Source organism: Falco biarmicus, chromosome 1 (genome assembly GCF_023638135.1).
Source record: "Falco biarmicus isolate bFalBia1 chromosome 1, bFalBia1.pri, whole genome shotgun sequence".
Lineage (NCBI taxonomy): Eukaryota > Metazoa > Chordata > Aves > Falconiformes > Falconidae > Falco > Falco biarmicus.
Genome location: NC_079288.1, coordinates 110,145,401 through 110,168,378, shown reverse-complemented (window position 1 = coordinate 110,168,378; position 22,978 = coordinate 110,145,401). Strand labels below are relative to the sequence as shown.

The window sequence follows — 22,978 nt, the reverse complement described above, 5'->3', positions numbered from 1 at the left end:
TGCTATGCAAAGGAGGCAGCGGACTTTTCCCAAAGTAGACAGAAATTGTAGAGTCATGCTACCCAAGTAAGCTTCTACTGCTTAGAAGCATTTATCTACTCTATTCATAGAAGTACATTCCTGCTTCCAAAGTAGTCTGACCTTTGGTCCACCGGTTCATCTAACTCCAGAAAGCTGCAGTACCCTACCTGGGGGATAGGGATGGGGACACAGACAAAAAGAAAGACGGGAGAGGATAGTTAGCTCCTTTTACTTGTGGATAACTGGCTAGCTGAAAAGGGTCACATAGACATAGTCCAGCTGGCTGGACAAAAATGCACATCGCTCTCAGCTTATCTGAAGTAAAGCAAAATACACTGTCTTTGGCTGTCCTTGTTACACAGTAACAGGAAGACTTTGGTGGGAAAAGAATGTTGCAGGTGGGAACAGAAAACTACAGAAGAGAAACTAGGGGCGGGCTTGGTATTTAGGCAACTAACCAATAATGAGCTTAACTTTTGTAATATATATGAGCTAATTATAAGAAGGCATAAAAGGTGACTGTAAGAGACAATAAACGAAGTCTGCTGATCACTCATATTGAGTGACTGTGTCTTCCCTCCGTCGCGACATTTACTCTCTACCCATGCCTTCCCAGGAGATGGAAACACTGCCATAAGCTTGACAGCTGTGTGGCATCTTGTACAAAGCGTTCCAGGGGACAGCTGACTTGTGCTCCACATGTCAATAGCTGAGGCAGTTTTACTTTTGGTGCCAGATCTCCCAGTGGATTTAAGCATGTTTCATAAAACCAGCAAGGACGACACCAGTTGACCCTCTTGCTGCCCTCTTGGCCAGAAGCCTTTGGGCATTCCTAAGGGCCCACATCTAACACATGCTACAGCAAACCAGTTTTAAGTCCTCTGTGTCAGCTTTCTTCCCTCAGTCCATTACATTTCCAAAAATTATGCATGTTCCAGCAACCAAGCAGCAAGATATTTTTACTTATTTACTTAATCTAATCCTTCCACTTATTCTCAGGCACCTGAAATAAAGGCACTATCATCAATGCCGAAATTTGAACTCTGATCAAGTAAAAAGCTTGTTTATATCCAGTCTGGAAAACAAAAGAGAGACCACATGCAGCAATGAGTAATCTCCCTTCCTTCCTTCTAGCTAGGGATTTGCGCCATCCATTGCCATTTCAGCTGGTTCCTATACTAAAGAACAGCTTTATGCTACAAAGAGCTATCACAATGTAAGCTGATTCATCCCACAGGTAAAAATAATGTATTTGTGTATCAGAGATCAAAAAAACATGAAATAAAATTTTAAGCCATAGCCTCTGTTCTACTCAGGAGATGAGCAAAAAGGAGGATGGCACATATTTAGGGTTTATCACTTACCAGTTACATTGACACAAACCTAACCAGCTTCTCCCAGTTTGCAAACTGGTGCTGAGCAGGCAGGCTCAAGTACCTTGTTGCAGACCTAAGCCTTCAGCAGGAATCCTGAACCACTTTTGGGGAATGACTATAACACACCAGGCTCACAAAGAAATTAAAAATAGTTCTGCAGCTGGGGCTACCCACTGAACTAACACATAAAGTTAGAAAGCAGCATGGTCACAGAATCTACACAAATACTACCGCAGGTCTGATTTTGAAATTTTGGTATTCCAGCTGCTCAAGGCAAAGTAGCTTGGATACTTTGATCATACAAGGCATAGCCTCAAAAAACCCTACACTTTACTAGGCAAGGAAAACATACCAACCTTCCTCACAAGAAAGGCTTCTAATTTATCAACACCTTAAAAAAATCCAAACCACCACACAGCAAGTCAACAGCCTACACAAAATAGCTAAAAGATCAACTTCAGTTATGCATCACTATGCAATTCCCATATACATAGGGCCTAGGCAGTAATTGTGAAAGATCCAGTAGACCTCAGAAGCAAAAAATGTATGTCATTTACAACAGATGACAAAAAAAACTTCTTATCTCCAGAAAAGCTGCCTATCTGGCAACTATCTCCAAAGCCAAGCTTGACATGTTGTTTCATGAAAGCGTATCTAGAGATGCTGTGTTAGAATCAGTCACAAGTTTTTAGGATTACTTCAGGGACTTCCCCCTTTTCCTTAAAGGATGGAGCTTTGCCTTTCACCCCATTTATCACCTTTACATCACCTCTGGCTTAATAGCAATGCTTGACAATTATTCAGAAGAGAAGAGAATTACTGATGATGACTGAAATCTGCAGTCATATGGAGTTAGATCACTGTGTTCCCCTATTTAAAGGCATTGTCAGGTCATGTTCAGAGCAAGAGTTCATACGCTAGTTTAGCTAAGCATTCCTCCTTGGAGACTTTCCAAACCTCAGTAACAACAGAAAGACTTCGTAGCACCTCCCATGCAATGCTACATTGTTTAACGCAACAGCATGCCAATTATTGACTTATTTTGTGTGAGGAGGAGAGGAAAACACCACCACCAAGAGAAGCAATTATTCCCGAGTGAGGGCAAAAGGTCCTCTGTGGTCACCTATTCTGATGGAACATCCTTGTCACTGCCTCCAAGCATCTTTCCAAATCCTTCTGCACACCTGGGCTGTGTAGCAAGTCCTTCCTGGTGGACAGGTATCCAAAGAACAACCCAGCTTTACAGAAAAACACCACAGGCATCAGCAACAGAAATGCCAGACAGCCTCTTTCACATCACCTTCACAAAATGTTACTTTAAGGCAAGCTCTGAATAGAGCTGCTGTTATTTTTTCAAGCAGCATTTGCTTATCAACAGTACCAGAAATCCCAGCATTCACATGCTATGAAATTGAGAGCAGTTTCAGATCAGAGTTGTTGACCAGAAAGATGCTGCATTAACTAGTGATGCAAATCCAGCAGAGGGTAACCCCCAACTCTGCCAGCCTTACTTAATGTACAAGAAGCCTTGATTATTAAGTCTGTGGAAATGATACGCAACAGCCTTCGTAGGACTGGGGTCTAGGTTAATACAGCCCAGGGATATACTTCAAGATTATGCAGCAGATTTGCTAAAATACTACTCTGAAAGTCAGTCAAAGCCCTTAAACAAGGGCACATCATTCACATCAGGCACATCTCCAAGACATGCTTCTTGTTAGCATCTGAGCTGAGCTGGCAGCCCTCAGAGCTGCTCTCTCACTTCAGAGCTCTGTTTCTCATCTGCCCAGCAGCCCTTGAAGGATACCAATTACACAACAGAGGCCTTCATTGACACTGCGCAACAACATTAGTCAGCAAAGCTTGCTTCAGAGGCCAGTGAGTTAGAGGAAACCATCAAAACCCCACAGTGATTCACCAGTTACTAGCTTACACATTCTCCTTTTCTGTTCCCCGCTCTTATGCCCAGCACCACATGCAACCCTGACAGTGGTTCATGAGAAGAAGCTACAGCGTGGCGTACTTGGGACAGGATGTAACAGCCCATCCCACTCACACTGCACAGCCACAGGCACCAAAGGGTCCTGCCCCACTCCCCACCCCCCATATATTATTCTCAGTTTTAGGTCCATTCACATTGCCAGGGTTATCTGCAACGCAAGGAACTTTGGCTTGACCTCCTAGCTGCTAAATATGTTACACCCTTGCCTAGCAAAAGCACATTCCCTGCAGGGCAGCATAATAAGCTATTCGAAATTGCTTCTGTTACAAGGGGCCACTATTAAACCCAGATGGATCAGTTACAGGACATGAAAAACACCTATGACTTCAAGCATCTGCTGTGCATTACAGCACAACCAGCAAAACCAAACACTCAATAAATGCTTTTTCTGCAAGCCCCACAATCTGAGAGCCTAGGGAGACCGGGGTGGGTGGGTGGGTGCATGCCCATTCAAGGTGCTTTGCAGCCATCAACAAAACATTAGCCCAAAAATACACAATAATATGGTGTTATTTTATAGCCAGATTGTTTCTTAACACAAGTGTGACCTAATCACTTCCCTCAGGCGATCACATTTCTCAGTATTTCCTAAGTACCAGTTTAAAAATACAAGAAATGTTTTCGCATTAGAAAGAACAAGCAGGGCAGTCTGTACAAGTGTTGCTGACAAGTCAACTCTACTGCCTCAAGGAGCTAGGCACATAGGCACACCCCAAAAAACCCCACCAGCAGACTGGGGGGGGGGGGGGGGGGGGGGCACAGAGAAAATAAAAAAAAAAAAACAACCCACAAAAAACCCCACAGAGTGTTGGAATTGGTTCTTAACAAGGTGAGCTGCAATCTGTCAAGCAAAGATCATCACTCAGGGGTGCTCATTGCTACTGCCAAATATATAGGCACACAGTCAAAAGTAGTCCTCCAGATTTTCTGCAAACTGATGGAAACAGAGAAATAGATTATTACTCTGTGGTAGTGGCTACTCTATGGGCCTTAATGAAAGACAAATCATTTTCTGAAAGGCTGGATTTCCCCACTGCTTGGCAAGAGTGCTCAAATGGCATGCTTTCAGGGGACTTACCAGCCCCAGCTCATAGTAGAGCTTATAAAAAAGGCAATGGACTACAACAGAGGAAAAATGAGACCAAGAGGTAAAGATGCACTAAATTCAAAATTGGAAGCTATCCGATGATACTTAAAAACAAACAGGGAGAAATGCAGCATGTTGTGGTGATTGCCATATGCAGTCCCCAGCACTTCAGCAACAGGAAAGATTTCTGAGATTTCTGTGGCAAGTGATTTCACAAGCAACAGCATGGCAGGTGACTAGCTCAGACTAGCTTCTTGTAGGAGCAAGCAGCTGCTGGAGACGCTGTTGTAGCAGTAATCCAACATTTAAGAAAAAGTACGCTAACATTGTACCAGAGATCCTTCTATTAACACTGAAAGGCAAACCGTGGGCAGAAGCCAGCAGTTTCCTAAAAATTTGCTTAGTTTGGTAAGGCAATTCAGAATCAAGTTATGGTACTTTAAGGAATAACTACGTGATGGGGGAAGTAGGTTTTCTAATAGCAAGTAGCCTGCCTGCATTCCTCAAGTATTAGCACAGCTGGTTATGCTTTTCTGCTCTTTTTTCCCTATTGCTTTGGAAAAAATGTAATCATATAGGAAAAAATATATACTACATATAAAGCTGGTGCAAGTACTTAAGGGTCAAATGCAACCCAGCAGAAGCACATCCTCAACACTGCTGTCCGTACATGCTGCATCTTGCTTAGAAGCATGTGCCTTGCTGAGGCAGCCCAGTGCAGAGAAAAAGCTATTGTACACCAACCGATCTCCCTTGTCAGTAGTGTCAGAGAGTCAAAGAACACTTTGTTCCTAAAAGTTTTCCTCCCTCTTTTCTTGGGTCATGCTTACAGCACTAAGAACAAGCTTCTGCTCTCCTGAAACCAGTGGGAACAGATATTTTTTTTGACAGAAAAAAAATTCCAGCACAAGTCAAGTAACATCCTCAGTTTGCTCCACACTACAGCCTAGACAACAATTGAACACCACAGACTCATTTCTATATGCCTTCTGTCATCTGGCATAACAGTGGACCAGCAGACATACCACAGCAAACTACAGACTCTCCATCTACTTAGTCACTAAACTATGGTGCCAAAGTAGACAGACCTGGACCCTCACAACAGATTAGCTTTAATAAGCACATGTTATTACCTGACAACATATGCTGTGTGGGTAACAAACCACATAGTCACTCCCACCGGTTGTGTCCTCCCACTATGCCAACACATGGGATACAAACAGACAAAGCCAGAGAACAACCTGGTATTCAGCTGGGGGTATACAAACAGCCACCGCTTCACAGTTCCTACAATCTAACCCATCAAAGAGGCAACGAAGGCAGCAGGAGCACCACTATCCTGACCGAGCACTCCGCAGGTAACCATGGGCAAAAGTAAGCTGTTCCCTAAAAATTTTTCCACCATCCTGCAAAGAGAAAAGGAAGACCACCTGGGTGATCCAGGGCTGGAAGCCAAAGGGGAACCTTAAGGAAGCTATTAATTTAACCACTGCGCTGAAAATGCCTCAGCCATCAGAGACTGCAGCATCCTGTGACTCAACATAGCCACAAAACAAAGACTACTGCTTCTCAGGAGAAAGACTGCATACTCGATTCAACAGCCCAGGAAGTTTCAGACACCTGGGAAGCTGTACAAGGCTAGCAACTATGTATTTAACACTTTCCATTGTTAACATGATTTTTGGCAGGGAAAAGTCAGGTGCAACCACACATATCTTCATGCACTCTTCAGGTGCTGCTTCAGCTGGCTGGCAGACTATCACTCTGTCTCTGCCAGGCTGCTAACCAAGGCAAGTACGTGAGCCAAGGAACAGGAGACATTTTACAGCAAAACACTTTCTTTCAAGGACTCTCCTCATGCAGGTATTCTGAGGGCATAAAGAATTCACAGGCAAAACAAGGCCAAGCTGAGATTAATTAAAATTAAGTAAAATAACTTACTTAAATTAAAAAATTAAACTTTTCACTCTCCTGCAGCAAGTCCAACTTACCACTCTTCTCCTCAGAAGACGTCCCAATTTGTCATTGGCTTTTCTTTTATATAGATATAATATTTTATAGAGATAATGTTTATGTACAATATAATCATGTATTAATATAATATAGTTTAATATAATCAATGGCACGTAATTCCAGAAAGTATTTAATGCAAAAGTAATGACAACTCTCACGATAAGTCATTGTTTCCTCCCTTAGGCATCAGAAGTACGCTTACAAGTCACCATCACTGATATGCTGTCAGCTGCTTCTCCATGCTTCTACCCAAGATATTGTGAACCACCTCTTGTCACAACATTTGATGACACTAAAAAATAATGATTAATGAACTAAGAATAAAGAATGTAAATTGTGGTTAATCGCAGGTGAAGGCAAATCATCCAAACAAAACTATCTTACTAGGCCATCTGGATTGCTTCCTCAGGCCAGTGTGACCTTCACCTCCTCAGCTTCTGCTGTCTTTTTTTTGTTTTCCAGTAACAACTGCATCTTCTATCCTTAACAGTTATCCTCATGGCATGCAGGGCCTCAGAACACACTTCAGCAGGTTCCTTTTCACCTAAAGCCGTAAAACATTTTAACTTAAGATGTATTTAACAGATGCCATTCTTATTAGGTGGCTCACTGTTTTTTTTTAGCCAAACACCAGGGATCTTGAAGGCACTGAAGTACACCAGCCAGATTTGACTGAAAAACCTCACAGAACAAGATGAAATCAGACAAAACCTACTTTCCATAGCCACATACTGACATATATTGAATTGCCACAGACTGTGCCTTACATCATTTTACTTTCCCTCCTTGCAACTGTTCGGTTGGTTTGGGTTCCCCTCCTCCTTGGGCAAAAAGTGTAATAAAGATTTAACCAGATCACTTCCACCAGCCACTTTAACACACTCTTCCTCACCACCACCACGACCTTCAGACAAAGCATTTTCACACACTTATGAACTATGCCACATCCAGAAAGCAGTTGTTTTGCAAGAAACTTGCTTTCCCAGAGAATCTGGAGGAAGATGGCAACCAGGGTGCTGGACATGCTCGACTCGACTCGGATGGGAGCCCATTATCTCTGAGCATCAGCACTGCTGGCACTTGCCATGGCAAGCACTGGGCATGCTGCCAGGCATTTATACCCTCCAAGGGCATGACTTGGCAGGGTTTCTCTCAGGTGGGGAACAGCTGACACCCAGCAGAGACAACCACACCCAGGGCATAGTACAGCCTGAGGGAACAAGGTTTGTTTTGCACTCCTCCAGGTTCAAAGAGCGCATGCCAAAGTCTGCACAACCACTGAATTCACAGGTTTAGGTTCCCGCCCCAAGGGCTTGAACTCTAAAACTACAGCTGGCCACCCGATAACGCCAGACAGGATGTAACCCACCACCTCTCCTCCACAGCCCTCACCCCCCGAGGCAAGCCCAGGGCACAGGGGTCCCCGGGCTCCCCAGCGCCGGGCAGGGCCCCAGAGGCGGGAAAGGCCGTCCCCTCACGCCTGCCCGCGGGGCCCCAGGCGGGCTGCCGGCGGCCGCCGGGCAGCTCGGCTTCCTCCAGCCCGAGGGACCGTGCCCGGCTGGCGGAGCCCGGCACCCTCTCCTCAGGGCAAGCACAACTGCGCCGGCGCGGCCGGGCGGAGGGGCGCCGGGGAACTGTGAGACGGAGCCAGCGCGCCCCCCGCCTCACGCCGGCCCCACGTAACACCTCAGCGGGGCGCCATTTTGAAGCCCCCCGGGGCTGCAGGCCAGGCCCCGCTCCCCGCGGCGTGAGGAAGCGCGCCGGGCTGAGGGGACGGCGGCCCCCGCCTACCTCCAGCGTCTTCACCAGGACCCACATGTAGGCCTCGGAGATGCCCAGCGAGACGCCCAGCGCCGAGGGCAGCACGATGAGGCCAAGCACCAGCGCCAGCCACACCGCGCCCACCCGCCCCGCCACCGACCACACGTCCTCCATCGCGAATCAGCGCCCGAGGACGCCGCCGCCACCGCCGCCGCCACTGAGCGGGCGGGCGCCGCCACCCGCCGCCCCACACCCCGCGCCCGCCCCCGGCCCGCCCCGGGGCTGGGCCAGGGCGGCGGCACAGCCCCGCCGCCCCGCGGAGGGGGCTGCAGGCCTCCGGTTTAATTGAATTTATTACATTTACCGTTGTTTAGTTCATTTAAGCACATGTTTCTCCAGCGAGCGTCTTCCCGTTAGGGGGAACAGAGGGTGCTCCTTACCGAAGACCCCCTTGGGGGAGCACAGGGCTGGGGAGATGGGGCTTTGCCTCAGGAGGTGACGCTGCGGGGGGCAGAAAGTGGCTGAAAACAGGCCACGTCCACGTTAAAAACTACTCCTGCAGGAAAAACATCTCCAGCGGAGCTGGTGCCACAGCGCAGCGCTGCGCGTGAGGCAGGTGTGTAGGTAGAGGCCACAGGGAGCCCGAAAACAGCAGCTCAGGAAGTAAAAGAGAGAAGGAAAATTGGGTAACGCTCCTGGATCCATGAATTGATAAGGAGGACAGATGAAGGAACAAGGCCTGCGCTTTGGCCAGCAGTGTCTGTCCACACTGTGTCCCATGCATTGTGCTGGGAAGAGGGATTCGCTGAGGGACCAGCCCGAGGGTACCTGACCAGGCAAGAGAAAGGAAACTGTGGAAAATGGCTAGAGGACGGTTTATCTGCCAGGGCCTGTGCATGGCAGTCAGAGCATGGCCTGACACAATCTCTACCAAGAAAGCAGTGTTTAGCAGGAGGAGGCTGAAGTAGAAGAGGGATGGCAGCCTTGCTGAAGCATCCTAGGGGAAGAGAAGAACAGTTTCCTGTAGGAAAAAGGCCTTCAACCTCATGTCTGCGCACATCTTTCTTAGGCATTTTTAAGAAAAGGGATTTTGATTTCCCTTTCCATATTTGAGAGGTCAGAAATGTATCTAAGAGCCAATTTCTTAGGGTCCATGGAAAAACCTGAATCAGACCCCAAGCCCTTGAGAACTATTTGCAGGAGAGTCATGGGAACAAGGGTGTTGCATTCTGCCTGCTATTTTTGGCTCTGGCACTGCATCATTTGGACGAGTCTTCTCTGGTCTCAGCGTCTCACCTCTCCTCCCACAGTTTGCTGCACATAATTTCTCTCAGGCAAAGACAGGATGATCCCTGATGAAGCCTCTGGGCACAACCACCACAGAAACAATCATCCAGCTAGATCTGAGATTGCCAGCCAGAACTTCAGTATTTTCATCCCTCTAAGTGTTTAGTTGCAGTCATGCCTGAAAGGCTCACTTAGAACTGAAGGCAGTAGGCTGCCAGTGCCATACACACATTAATGCAAGACTCCCTACTCTAACGAACTGTACTACAAGTGGTGTTCGTACGTTACAGGGGTGTGTGGATCCAAGCCAATTAAGAGTGCCCAAAGTCTGGAACAGAAACAAATCAAAAGAACATTACTTTCCAAACTGGATGATATTCACCACACATACACCTGTGGGCAGCTTACTTTAAATTTGTATTTTGCCTGTTGCTTCACAAGCAGAAGATGATACAGGGCATTTAATACTTGCTCATGAATTTTCATCTGGGGTGCAAATGGCAGAGGCCAAAGGCTTGGTTGATCGGTTTGGTTTTACCTGGCATTAAGGAGCAGAAGTCTCCATCCAAAGGACAGATGTAGCCCAGGTAGCAACAGTGGACGCTGCCTAGATCCTGAGGAAAGCAATAAGGTGTTCACAGTAACATGCCATACAGTTTTAATCTCCATTACATTTCAATATCTTAATTTAGATAGTAAGATATAAAATTGCCATCTGAAGCAAGAACTGCAATACAGATAATCCTGTGTGCAAGGCAGTTTTTTGCGTTTGTTGACAAAACCTTGAAAACTGAAAATAAAGAACTTGTTTGACTTAGTCCACATGTTTGTTAACCTCTGCTTTAGTAAAATGCAAAAAAGTCTTGACTCAGCACAGTGTATGTCAGATTTGGTGGCATATGGCAAATTCCTGAGTCTCAGAGGGCTGAAATCCATCAGTGTCCATGAAGCATCAAAAGAAAATTCTGGAGACTCCTATCATAACATTCATCACGCGGAATTAAGGCATTGCTTTTTTGCTGCAATAGCCTCACTCTTGAACCTACTGCTGCTGTCCACAGGCTCCGTAAACAAATAGTAGGAAATGAGTAGTCTCTACCAACGTTTGTGTTTTAGAGCAGGGGAAGTTGACTGGTTTGATCCCTGCTGTCACGATACACCAGTGGGGAAAAAAACGCTGGCAAAAAGGTATTTTGGCAGGCAGCAGTTCTAGGCACAGCCAGCCATTCTGCATACACTGAACAGAAGCAGGACAGAGGCAAGACTCACGTAAACAGAAACTGTTGTTTTATCACATCCAGGTTTCCCCTCCACGCTCGCATGAATAATTCACAAAGCCATTAAAGCTAAATTGGAAAAAAAATCAATTCCATTCTTGAGCTGCTTGAAGAACCACCCTCGCTCTCTGGGACAGCAGAGAGGAAACATGCCTGCTAACCTGACAGCCTCCCTCTAGTGACAGAGCTGCTGGCAAAGTCTTATCATGAACGGTCTGAAGTTCATCCTTTGCGCGTATCTCGCATTCCCGTCAAAGCTGGCTGTTATTGCAGAAACTGTTGACGTATTAAAAAAAAAAACAAAAACAAACCCAAAAAAACCAACAACCACCAAACCAAAAAAAAACAACACAAAAGCTTGCTGTCTTTGCCAGGTGGCCTTGTCTTTTAAAATACAGCTATTATAAGCCACTGATCACCTATCTACTGATAAATCAGTTTCAGATGAATTCCATCATTACATTTTATTTGTTTCCTTTGTAGCCTGTGAGAACATACAATTTCTCTGCTTTGCTTTTACCAGTAAGCCTGTTTTCCTAAGAAAGGAGGATTTGCTTCATTCAGGCACTAGGACCATACTTTCAGCATGGGTAAGACGGCATGATTCCACTCAAGACACTGAAAGAGTGCTAATGTTAATTTTCCATGCTTTCATTTGTAGAAGGCCTGTTTTATACCCAAAGGCTACATGTAGTCATGCTTTCTAGTGGATTATTTTTCCAGTAAAAAGTGCAAACCATAAGAAAGAAACATCCCATGAAAATATATCAGAGTTGATAAACTTGCAAGAGAACATTTTCATATATCCTTATTTTTCAACTTATTTCACAAAGTACAGTGCAAACAAAAAAAGCTTCAGTTGAAATTATATGCTTCAAGTTCATCTAAACCAGGTACTCCAAATGGATACAAAAACTTTGGGTTTGTTTCTTTGTGAGAAGTTATCAAGATTCTTAATTTTTGTTCTATAAACACTAGTAATAGTGTATTTTATGTCTGTATTAAGAATACATTTACACTTATTGCCTTCATACGCACGGCTGTGTAATGTAATACACTATTTTAACAGTGGGCTGGATTGAATCAAAGGCTGAGAAAAATCATGTGTAAAATTCTCATCAGTCTTACCACACTGCTTTTCTGAATGATGTATCTTCAGGTTCCTTTGGTTATACTTATTTTATCCAATTTAATTATCAGAGCCCATCAGGTTTTGGCGGTATGGAGTGTGCCTGCAAATGTGGTTTCCAGGATGAGGGAAATCTTGTTGAACTGACTCAGGAAGAGAGACAGGACAGCGTCACTTCACATAGCAGTCACAGTCTCCCTTTGCTAGGTTATTGCACACGTTATTGGCTTCTGGTAGGTCAGATCCAATAAAAAGTAGCTTTTCATTTGTCTCCTGTCACTGGAGCTGGGCAGCTTCAGAATATCGAACAGTTTCATCTCATGTAAATATCTGTATTTTATTGGAAATAAATAGGGTCATGGTAGTTATCCTAGTACTCCCTTTTATCTTCTGCTGTTGAGGAATGGCAGGAAGCCAGCAAACCACTCGGAGGAATTCTGTACTCCCTCACCTGTCTTCTAGCTGCAGGCAGGTCATGCATCCTCTCCACGACTGTATTTGCTATAACTCACTGTAAAAATTGATACCCTCTACACAAGGAGTCAGGTTCCCAGATAAAAAGTGAAGCTGAAAACATATAAGTGGAACGTTACCTTCTGTTGTCGTGGTCCTCCAATTCTTATTACACTGAAAATAAATTCAAGTAGCCTGACTCCTACATACCCTTTAAGCCTAGCAGTGTGTATTGACAGAGCCAGACCCTCGTGTTTGTCTCCAGGAGGGATGAGGGCTCATAATAAGCACTGTGCACTTCAAGCAGTGTCCAGGTATGCCCCACCTCAAAAAGTTTAACTTCCATAATTTAGAAATTTTGGTTTCTACAAGTTATCAGTCCAGCTACAATGAAAACCTTGTTAAAAGCCCTGAGCTTATCTTCCCCTTATACGTGGGGAAATGTGAACACAGGAGGATATGAACCAAAGCAAGCAGAAAGGGAGGGGATTCTGGCCAGAAGAGCTAATTGGAAAGACTGTGGTGGAGATAACTGCAGGCCATTGGAACTGCACACCTCCCACACAACCCAGAGGTGCCTCAGTGAGAAACTGGTCTTTAACAATGGAGGGGGAAGAGGGAAGAGAGGGCTCTTCTCTAAAGCAATGGTCATATGAATAAATGCCAGGGGCAAATGCTCCCAGGTGTTCAGCATCCAGCACTTTTCATTTGGATGCCCTAAGCACAGGCATTGTGGTCATTTGGCCTCCCACCTACAGCAGGACTGTATCACTTGGAGCACGGCAGCTGAGACTCCTCGTTAGTCTTGGAAACAAACAGTACTTTGTGACCATTCTAGCAAGAGGTACGCTTGCACATTTTTGAATGAGACATCTCAGTGCTTGTTCCTGCAAGTTGCTAAATATGCTGGCCTTTATACAACAAAATATTTAAAAGCATACTTAAAGCTTGGTTCTGTGGTAGAGGAGCATCAGAAGGCAATTCAGTATGGGTCTTCCTTTATGACCTTAAAAGCATTTGCACACAACTGACCAAACCACCCATAAACCTTCAGCACTGTATTACGCAGAGGGGCTTTTGTGAGTATCCGAGCACTTCTATGCATCAAGCACCAGAGGAGATGCAGACACCGTCTTCAGAGCAAAAATGCTACAGACAACCCAGCAGACGTGCAAGAATCTGCAGCATCAACACAAGGAGCATGCCACGTGGGTGGTACCTCCTTTTACTGTCTACCATGACCTGAAGCCTGGCTTTCTACTGCACTTAGAGAGGAGAAAGAGTCAAGAAAAAAATATGTAAGTATTACTCCAGAACGTCATGATCTTTTTAATGACTTAAGTTTCCAATATAAAAAAATTACCACTTAACATGATACTGTACTATTCTGTTCATGCCAGTGTTTTAAGGAAGAAAAAACCCCATGCTGATGTCTAGTAAATTGACTTATCTTTTCGTCTTTTTTCTAAACTGATAGGAAGGCTTGTACTTCCCAAAAGAGCATCAATAAGGTTCTAGTCCTCGCGGCAGTGTTAGACACGCATACAGCACTGCCACCTCCTGGTCCCACAGCAAGAGTGACCCATCCCCGCTTGACACGTGAAGCAGCCAGTGCGGTGTAACGCCCTTGGTGCACCCACCACATTCCCCTGGCACACCTGCAATGCAAAGAGCGAGGACGCAACATGCAAAGAACCACTTAAAAGCCCAAATGTTTAAGACGGCATCTGGATAGAAACCAGCCACAGCTCAAATCTAACATAATTTTTTTATATTAGATATCTCTGCGTATAGTCCCTTGTAGGTGTATTTTATAAAATCATATTCATAAAGACATGGCAAACAGAGTGGTTACTTGAGGTGTAACACAGTTTACTTTATTGAACATGTCTACATACATCTTATGTAAAGTGATAAATTATATGAGTAAAGGAGACTGCCCATAGCCATATGATAAGCATCTTTTAAAATCTGTTATATAATTGATAAACACAGTATTTAATGTATGAGCAAATGAATGTTTGTGATGTAGTTCCAAAATAAGCTGTTTAATAGATGCCCGTATAAACCTGAAAGGTAGGATTTAACAGCTATCCCATACAGAAAGAAGAAATATACTTATTTCTTAAAAGTCCAGTATGCAAGTATATAGTGTTTTCCCCAATATTACTCAATTTAATATCCACCATGTAGATATTAAATGTCTTTCACCACATGCATCTTTCATATAGTCAAACACAAATACCAAGGGATATCAACTGATGTCAATAATCTGCAATTGCACACAAATCATGACTACCGATTAGTAAAGCAATTATCATATTAAAAGAGTTCAACAGGGCTCAACATACTGTAAAATTAGAAATCAGTCAATACCACAGCCATTATATAGAACATCATTGATTGGATGTACTAAACGCTAGCCTTGATGACAATCGATCACGATGAACCCTGCTCACAAAGGAGTCTGGTACACTAATTGAGGAGCCATCGTTAAATAGAGTAATAAATAGAGGAGGAGGAAAGAGGAGAAATGGCTACAAAGCTAAAGTCCCTCCTGTCTGTACAACGACAATAAAAGAGCAAAGAGCCAGGAAGGTGCCTCTCTACACCACATGTCCACTAACTTCTAAGCCTACTTTTCCAAAACCAAATGAACCTGTGAACCCCTCAATCCATGCCACAGCTGGGAAGCACACTCAAAAGAGCCTCAGCAATTGGTATTTCACCTCAGCACAAACATTTCCAAAAGCAAATCCCACAGAGGACTTGAAAACCCAGAGGTCCTGTAACACCTCTGTGAGCTCTCTCCGTCAGCCTACCTGAAATCAGGCCTCAGACCGCACACATAACAGAATACACCCCTTAGAGTGCCCTGGGGCTCACAGCGGACGCCACTGAAGAGCTGCTTTCCTCACTTTCGTTCAGGGCAGCTGCACAGGGAAGAGGCTGAATAAAACACTGGGCCATCGAGTTTGGCACTAACTGCTTGTTGTTCTCACTACAGCTCAAGGAAACACTTGCTGGTAGAAAATAAGTTCAGAACATCTCCCTTATTATCAAGAAAACACATTTGCTTCTGAAAGTGGCCCCAGACCAGCAGCAAACAGCATCAAGGTACTGAAGAAAGGTACACATCACAGCAAATGCAACTGTTGGACTGCTTTCAGGAACATCCCAAGCTTGCCCCCTCTATGGAATTTTAAAATACAAATAAAAGCTCAGGGGTGAGACCCATACCTGATTTTGAAGCAACTGAAGGACAGAAGTATTTCTGATTTTGGTTTGTCACAGGGAAGAGATGACCTGGGGAAACCCCACGCAACACCGCCTGCTGAAACTCAGAACAAGCTCAAGCTTTGCTGGTAGTACACCATGACTTATAACCAAAGATCCGGTGTTTGGGGTATGCAGAGTTATTTCTACGTTTTCACGGTTTCCTGGAAATGTAGGAGGAATAACAGGCTCGTTCATTGGAATTTAGGGCAACTCTGCATTCAATGAAACACGCCGAGGCGACTGTGCAAGGGCGTTTGCTACTGTTACCCAGCCGCCACTGGGAGGCACCGTTTGCACTTTTCTTATAACGCTCGCCTGTGCAATCGCTGAAACACGTTTAAAAACAGCGGGTTAGGAAAAAACACTGTCTCCCAATAACGCAGAAGTCAGCAGAAGTGGGAGAGAGAAGAGCATTTCAGACCTTTCCAAAGTAAGACAGATACAGCTGTAGAAAAAGACATTTGGAGTCAAGAGAATAAAAGGATTCTAGCTACATAAATCAGACTTAACGTGCAGGTACATTACAGTGAAATATTAGACATTTCAGCAAATTCCCATTCAGCTCTCACAGAGTACAAGAGGTCACTATGTCTTCTAATAATCTGTAATGTTTCTATTGTTATCATTAACTCCTCTTTCTCATGTTCATGCTATGCTCCTAATTGATAGTAGGCATCTGGGCGTCCCTTTATATACGTACAAAGTGAGTACATATATATACACACACACACACACACACAGAGAAGAAAAAAAATGTATATTTATATATATAAAAAGAGACCTCAAAAACTCTGTCTTATATTGGTTTTGAGTCACATATGTTCTTGGAGGCCCAGGAAATTTAGAGAACCTGTCTAAAAAAATGCTTAAATACATTAAGGCAATGATGGTCATTTACCCAGAAACTCACCTTACACTGCTTAACAATGCATAGTTACAACCTGATTCAGGTTACTTTACCCTTGTAGCACAGCAGCACAATATACTTTAAACATTAATAGCGGTAATGTCTAAATAACCTCCCCACAGTCCAGGGATGAAAACTCAGAAATACGAACCTGACGTTAAAGCTATTTCAGACAGCGTATTTAGTTTAAAGGGGTCAAAGCATAAGTCATCTTTACGTCTTCTACTCCCAGTCAAGGAAAATTTAGTAATGCAACCACCCAAAAAAATGCTTTCAGATTCCTTCTCAAGCTCCAGTTTTGGAAGCCTGCTTGAGGAAGAAGAGGCATGTTAGACACAGTGACTCAGCCTTTACGGCATTCTGAGAGCTGCCCTCACTTATTCAAGGTTCAGGACCTTAAATACGGGGGACAGAGCTCCAGCCTTCAGTCCAGTGCAGAAGCAGCGTAGCACCCAAGTGACTTAAGGTCCCAGACCACCCCAGGACCCATGTTGTGTACAAAGATTCTGCACTGCACCTTGGGCATGGTGCACAACTGTCATTAAGGACCTAAAGGTGGGGTTTATAAGTGTATCTGGCTTTCCATGCACCAGCTGATCAGACAGTAATGTCTTCAAAAGTCAGCATAAGCAGCTATTTTGACTCAGTCTCTGACAAACCCACATAGCGAGAGGGTCTGATTTCATTCACTCGTTCCAACATACACTTACTTTCAACTCATGGCCCACTGTCTTAGGCATCTCAGAAGTTCAGGATGAATGTACCTAGGACTTTGGTTTGCTTCAGTTGCACCAACATGATGTGTTACTGCCACAGCAACAGTTAGCATCACTTAGATGCTCAGTATGTAGGTATTAGCCAACAGCACCAAACTACAAAGCAAGGCGACATTTTATAACGTACATCTTCCCTACACTGGTTAGCCGTATCACAAGGCCCTCGTGTTTTATTTGAAGAAGCGACCCAGTCAGAAGTGAAAGGCTCATTCGATAAGGAACTGAAGGGTAAATACATTAAATAGTAAACAATAGAGGAAGTTTGTGCTCTTGAGGAAGACAGAGCCACAGGCTTCTCCAACGTAGCTTGCACAAACAATTAATAAAAAAGCCAAAACCCCTGTTACTTAGATATTTTTTTAAGGTTTTTGGCAGGGGGTTTGAGTGTCTGATCCACTGAAATATTTATTCACTTCCATCTAAACCTATCACTTGGCACCAATCAGCATGAGACTGTGATACACTTGATCCTGCAAAGGAACAGAGAAAAAAGGAGCAAGAACAGTTCAGAAGCCTGGCTGCTGCAAGACCAGTGGAAGATAAGCAAAGAGGAGGAATAACACAAGTGTGAGTTCTTTGATTGTGAAAAATAAGCTGCAGTTTACCAGCTTCCCACTCACATACTATCATGAGAACGTGTTCTTTTTACTGTTACCTTATCCTCCTGTTGGAGGAGAAAGAGACACTTATCTGTGGTGTCCTTTTGGAAAACAATCAATTCCTTCACAACCTCAGTACTCTAAGGGCAGTACACAATTTCAGTTAAAAGCAATTACAAGGCTACTGCTGATAAATGCAAATGAAATACAGAATAGAAAGAGAAAGGAAAGGGGGAGATGGGAGGCAAGTAAAGAAAGCACGACCAAAACCAAGAAACATTTCTTTAAAGCAGGGCAAGACAAAAAAGTTTAAGTCAAGTTGGCATTTTTACTGGCAGCTAACAAACCCCACTTCTCTTGTTGACAAGCTCATCACTTGCTTTAAATTTCCCTATTCTATACGTAAGCACTTACTTCACAGTTTTTCACTTCTTTTGTTAAGACAGCCAAAAAATGGCAGAGAAAATACAGACAACATCACCACTCCTCCCGCAGCTCAACAGGTGACCTGTAATACTCGTACATTCAGAGGTCTGAGCTATACTTTTTACAAGAGTTGGAGTCGTAACCATAATGAGGATCACACATTCAAGGGCTCTTCTGCTCTTGGTGAGCTGGGGAAGTATTGCAGGACAGCAAAAGAGGCCCGTCATCTTCTAATGTCTTACAGAAGCAAAGCCCAAATAAGAAAACTGCTGTTCCAATAGTTCTTCTTTATCACCCCATCTTTTCCTGTCTCTGGTCCCTCTTTTTGCGTGTTCCGTCTCCCCTTTTACCTCCAAGAGGGAAGAAAGCATGCAGTAGTGTGGGAAGGATGCTCCCAACACTTGTCTTAACCGCTTGCATACAACTACAATCTCTGTTAGCAACTCTCAGACATCAGTCACACAAAAGGAAAAACTCCCAATTTTAAGCTCTGGCACACTGAAGAGATTTACCAGTTGTCAGGATAGTCTGTGACATTTCTTCAGCTTTTTATACTTGGAAACCAAATCAACAGCTTCAACAGACATGGAAGCACAGCTTACTACGGTCAGGAGCAAGCAGAACCTCTTTCACAATAGGAGAGTCTGAAGCAACTTTCCTCTGTAGGCACACTGCTAGCACTCTCCCTACCTGGGGAGCTAACAGCTTTTTAAAAGGGCAGTTTCTCCTACTGCTTACCTATGACCCCAACATTTGAACTGACTGATCCACCAAGAGAATTCACATACCTGTAGCAACTAGACCCAGGGATGATACACCAGGCCTGGCCACAGAAGAAGAGAGCTCAGTTCTGTGCCGTGCAGCCTCAGGGCCGTTACCACCTCTGTTAGCTATTAGTTTCCTAGACCCTCCAGGGCTGGGCAATGCAATGGAACATCTGTGCATCTGTCTTTCTGCAGGGTGTATTATGCTCACCATGACAGGTCCTCCATCTCTGCTGAGACCTCAGTCAGGGGGCTGCTGTCACGTAAACTTTATTAAGTGTCCTTACCAACTCATTTGTCTTAAAGCAGCTTGGGCAAAATAACACCTATCCATGTGTGCTTCTTTAGTGATGTTCAGATCATTAAAGAAGCCAGATTCTTCCACGTGGGAGCTACTCAACAGGAGAGCAAATATTTTATACAAAGAAATACAATGGGTGACAGAAATATTTCCATCTCAGATTCCTTAAGTGCACTTGCTCTGTATATTTCTGGAGGGTGGGCTTGCCAGAGAGCAAATCAGTAGCCTTCACATCAAGCATTATCACAGGCAGGTCGCTATCCAGAAATAAATACGACAGAGAATAACAGAGGTCACGTCATAGGTTTTCTTTAATTTGTGTAACAAAGGGACATGGCAAAATCAGAAGACAAAATATATTTTTTTAAAAAAAATATGTATTTTTCTACAACATTGTCCTTTCTTGTGACTAATTTATCCCAGCATCACACACCCAGGCATCAGGGACAGACTGCCCTGGACACTGTTCTGCTGTTTGTTAGTGGGACCCTGTAAAATTTCCTACGTTGCCATCACGGGTCTTGCGATACAGAGGGGAAAGTCAATGACTGCCTCTTTCCCTCTGACAGTCAACACTTCCTCTACAACTTGCAATTCAGAAAAAAATATTTTAGTGAACTCCACGTCTGACATCAGGACTCTCTCTCTCCAGCAACACAGTGACTGTGGCACAGAGGAAAACTGCTAGTCTAAGTTGTTGAGAGAGGCTAGTACAGTGGTGTTTTATTACAAGTTGAGAAGTTACTATTTAAGTCTTCAGGCTAACTCAAAGGTTTAAAAAAATATAATGGTATTTTAATGAACCTAAGTAATTTTATTGCAGATTCTTCCCACTCAACAATGCAGAGAATTTTACTAGTAAACCTTCCTATTTATAGGATAATTGTATATTGTAAATCTCATTTATAAAATTATATCCTTATTTAATGCAAAATACTATCTCTTTATGGTTTACCTGCTGTGTCGTATGCAAAATATCTTACAGGGACAGAAGGAAAATACGTTGGTTTTAATATTAAAAAAATAGCCCACTGTCTGGTGGAGATAAGTCACAGAAAAATGAGATAAACCAACATTAAATAATACAAAATTAACAAACATTTCTGTTTCCCACAGATCCATTTTCTATTACTATCTGGCAATATTTTTTCTGTTGCTCTTCCTTGAAAGACTCTTTGACCTTTTTCCTTTTCAGTCCCCCATCCCTGAAAAGATACAGAAAAGAAACAGCCCTGAGCTCACCTCAGGGTCAAGGCAGAAAAACGTTACAATAACTAGACTATGTAGTCAAAGCACTTTTCACCCTAAATGTTGGCTCTTGCAATACAATGCTAAATAGTCTGCGCTGCCAAGACTTACCACAAAACACAAAAAACACCTTTCCTTTAACCCCACGTTTAACAGGCAAATAATTTCTTTTCACCAAATACTACCTGCTGGCTAGATCCACATGTCAGCACCATTTCTCCTTTTTATGGTATATTATTCTATTTATTCTAGTGGAACCGTTCAAGGAATAAAGTAGTGTTTTCTGACTCACAGTCAGTAAGGGTGATGGACTACAGCCCAAGCAAAGCAAATCTGGAAGAAGTTTTAACAGATTCCAGGCTAATGCTTCAGAATACAGAATGCCTAAACATACTTTAAACGCTAACCTCAAAAGTGTTGCTTCTTACCAAGGAAGCACAGACATTCCTCCTCGAGCAGCAATGACAGCCTTGACTCTGTTGGCAAAGTGAACAGCATCTTCTTCTTCCTGAAAAAAAAAAAAATGAATAATTTGCTTTGCAACTTAAACATTTTCTCCATGTCTCACTTAAAGAGGTACTTTCTGCCAGACAGCAGGCACTTGGGTTTCTGTCAGGCCCACAAGCCAAACGTGACCTGCAGGGCAGTTCCAGCTAGCTAGTCTTGGGGAACACTGCCTGGTTTGCCACCATCTGCTGCCAAAAACAACTAAGAGGGAGGCTCTGCCGTTTCTGAGGCAATCTCAAGCAACACACAGGGTGAGGTCACAGATTAGGCCAGAGCAGGGGATGCATCTGCTCCCAGTATTTCAGTATCAGTCCAAAGCTGGGAACACACCAACGGGATCACCCTTGGAGGAGATGGCATGCCTTGAACATGGGTGGGGCCTGGTGCATTCAAGACCAGTGAATTATTGTGAGTTCTCAGGAGCCTGTTTGCCCAAACTGCAAAGGACTGAAGATACATGCATTACAGCAGCTTCCTTGCCAAAACTAGGGCTGAGCAAAACCAGAGTAGGCAGTACCAAACTGGGGCACTACTGGAGCAAAGGCCTTGACCACTTCATTAGTATCAGGTCAATACCCACAGGTAGTAGGCAGAGAAGCTGTGCCAGGTTGTGGGGTAAAGCTGCTGAGCAAAGGATCAGCTGGATATGCTGCAGAGCTGAGAAACACGGAGGTGGGAGGAAGCTGTGCAGATGGAGGTAAAGGGGGAACACAGAAGGCAGAAGCACCCCAGGACAAAGGGAAAAGAAGGCCTGGATCTATGTATCACTTCTGAAATAAAATAGGGAAGTCTGCACCAGGCCGAGGGACAGGACGCCCACAGCATAAACCCACAAATTTATCATCTTTCCTAGTTTCTGGGAGAAGAGGAAAGCAAGGCAACTGCACCCAAGTAAAGATGCTGTTTGGGAGCAATAGGAAGCATGGCGCAGAAATGTCTGAATATCTGCAAAAGTAGTTTTTTCTTGAAGGTAGCTAACCCACATAAATCCATGCCTGCTTACTTTTAAGACTACAGTGTTACTTTCTGGCCTTTGTCCGTTAAGTTGTCAATAAAGATTCACAAATATAATGCCAACACACTGTGCGCAGTAATGCAGACTTTCTACCAGACAACACTTTCTGAGCATTTCCAAACCATAAAAAAAAGAAAGCGTAAGTACCTCTTTGATCATCGGTGGCAGGTACCACACATTACAGACAATAGCCCAGCTGGTCATCACATTAAAAGCATAGGTCATCATGGAATACTTTGTGCTGTTCCAGAATGCATCTGCAAAGCGGGGGTCATACTGGAAGACAAGAATAAGGAAGGCATAGTATATAAACCAATATAAATACCTTGGTTTAAATCACATAAGCTGTTCTTTTTTGGCCATGAAGTCACAGTTCAACTTGTTAAATCAGGGGCAAATCTAATCACACTTCCTCAAAGCAGTAGTAAATCCAGAGTAAAGCTCCACATTTCAACATTTATTACAAGTTTATAACAATTAACCTTTAAAAGCAATGCAGGACCCCAAACTGTGACAGACCCGTTGAAACATCTCAACTGTAACAAGATAGATCTACTCAAAATGTAAAGACTTGTCATCTACAGGTATGCTGACTACTAAGGTTTCCTTGACAATGCTCACACCAGTTATAATGATTTTTGTAAGATTAGGCAACGTTATAGTTCCAAAAAATGTAACTAATCTATCTAAAGCTAGGGTGACTTGGCTAAACCTACTCAGAAAGCCTTGGGAGTGCTAAGAAAAGTGCCT

At 43.8% G+C, this 22,978-nt stretch overlaps 2 protein-coding genes across 6 annotated transcripts in view; both read right to left on the bottom strand.

Annotated features, from left to right (window-relative positions):
• Positions 1 to 15,726, bottom strand: part of LOC130159189 (glycerol-3-phosphate acyltransferase 3) — a 31,041-nt gene extending 15,315 nt beyond the window's left edge. The window contains exon 1 of one of the 2 annotated variants that reach the window (XM_056360544.1): positions 15,647 to 15,726. Coding sequence is in view for 1 of the 2 variants with exons in the window: in XM_056360537.1 (XP_056216512.1) it covers positions 8,291 to 8,434 (144 nt within the window). In the remaining variant the exon portion in view is untranslated. Of the gene's footprint in view, positions 1 to 8,290; positions 8,502 to 15,646 lie in introns of those variants that run through there. The other variant, XM_056360537.1, reaches the window with a different exon arrangement.
• A 180-nt stretch (positions 15,727 to 15,906) lies between these two features.
• LOC130159209 (glycerol-3-phosphate acyltransferase 3-like) overlaps positions 15,907 to 22,978 on the bottom strand; it is a 33,801-nt gene continuing 26,729 nt past the window's right edge. For all 4 annotated transcript variants that reach the window (XM_056360583.1, XM_056360601.1, XM_056360591.1 and 1 more), the window contains 3 exons: positions 22,376 to 22,504; positions 21,135 to 21,214; positions 15,907 to 20,663 (listed from right to left, as the gene is read on the bottom strand). In XM_056360583.1, coding sequence (XP_056216558.1) covers positions 20,549 to 20,663; positions 21,135 to 21,214; positions 22,376 to 22,504 — 324 coding nt within the window. In that variant the 3' untranslated portion in view covers positions 15,907 to 20,548. The remainder of the gene's footprint in view (positions 20,664 to 21,134; positions 21,215 to 22,375; positions 22,505 to 22,978) is intronic.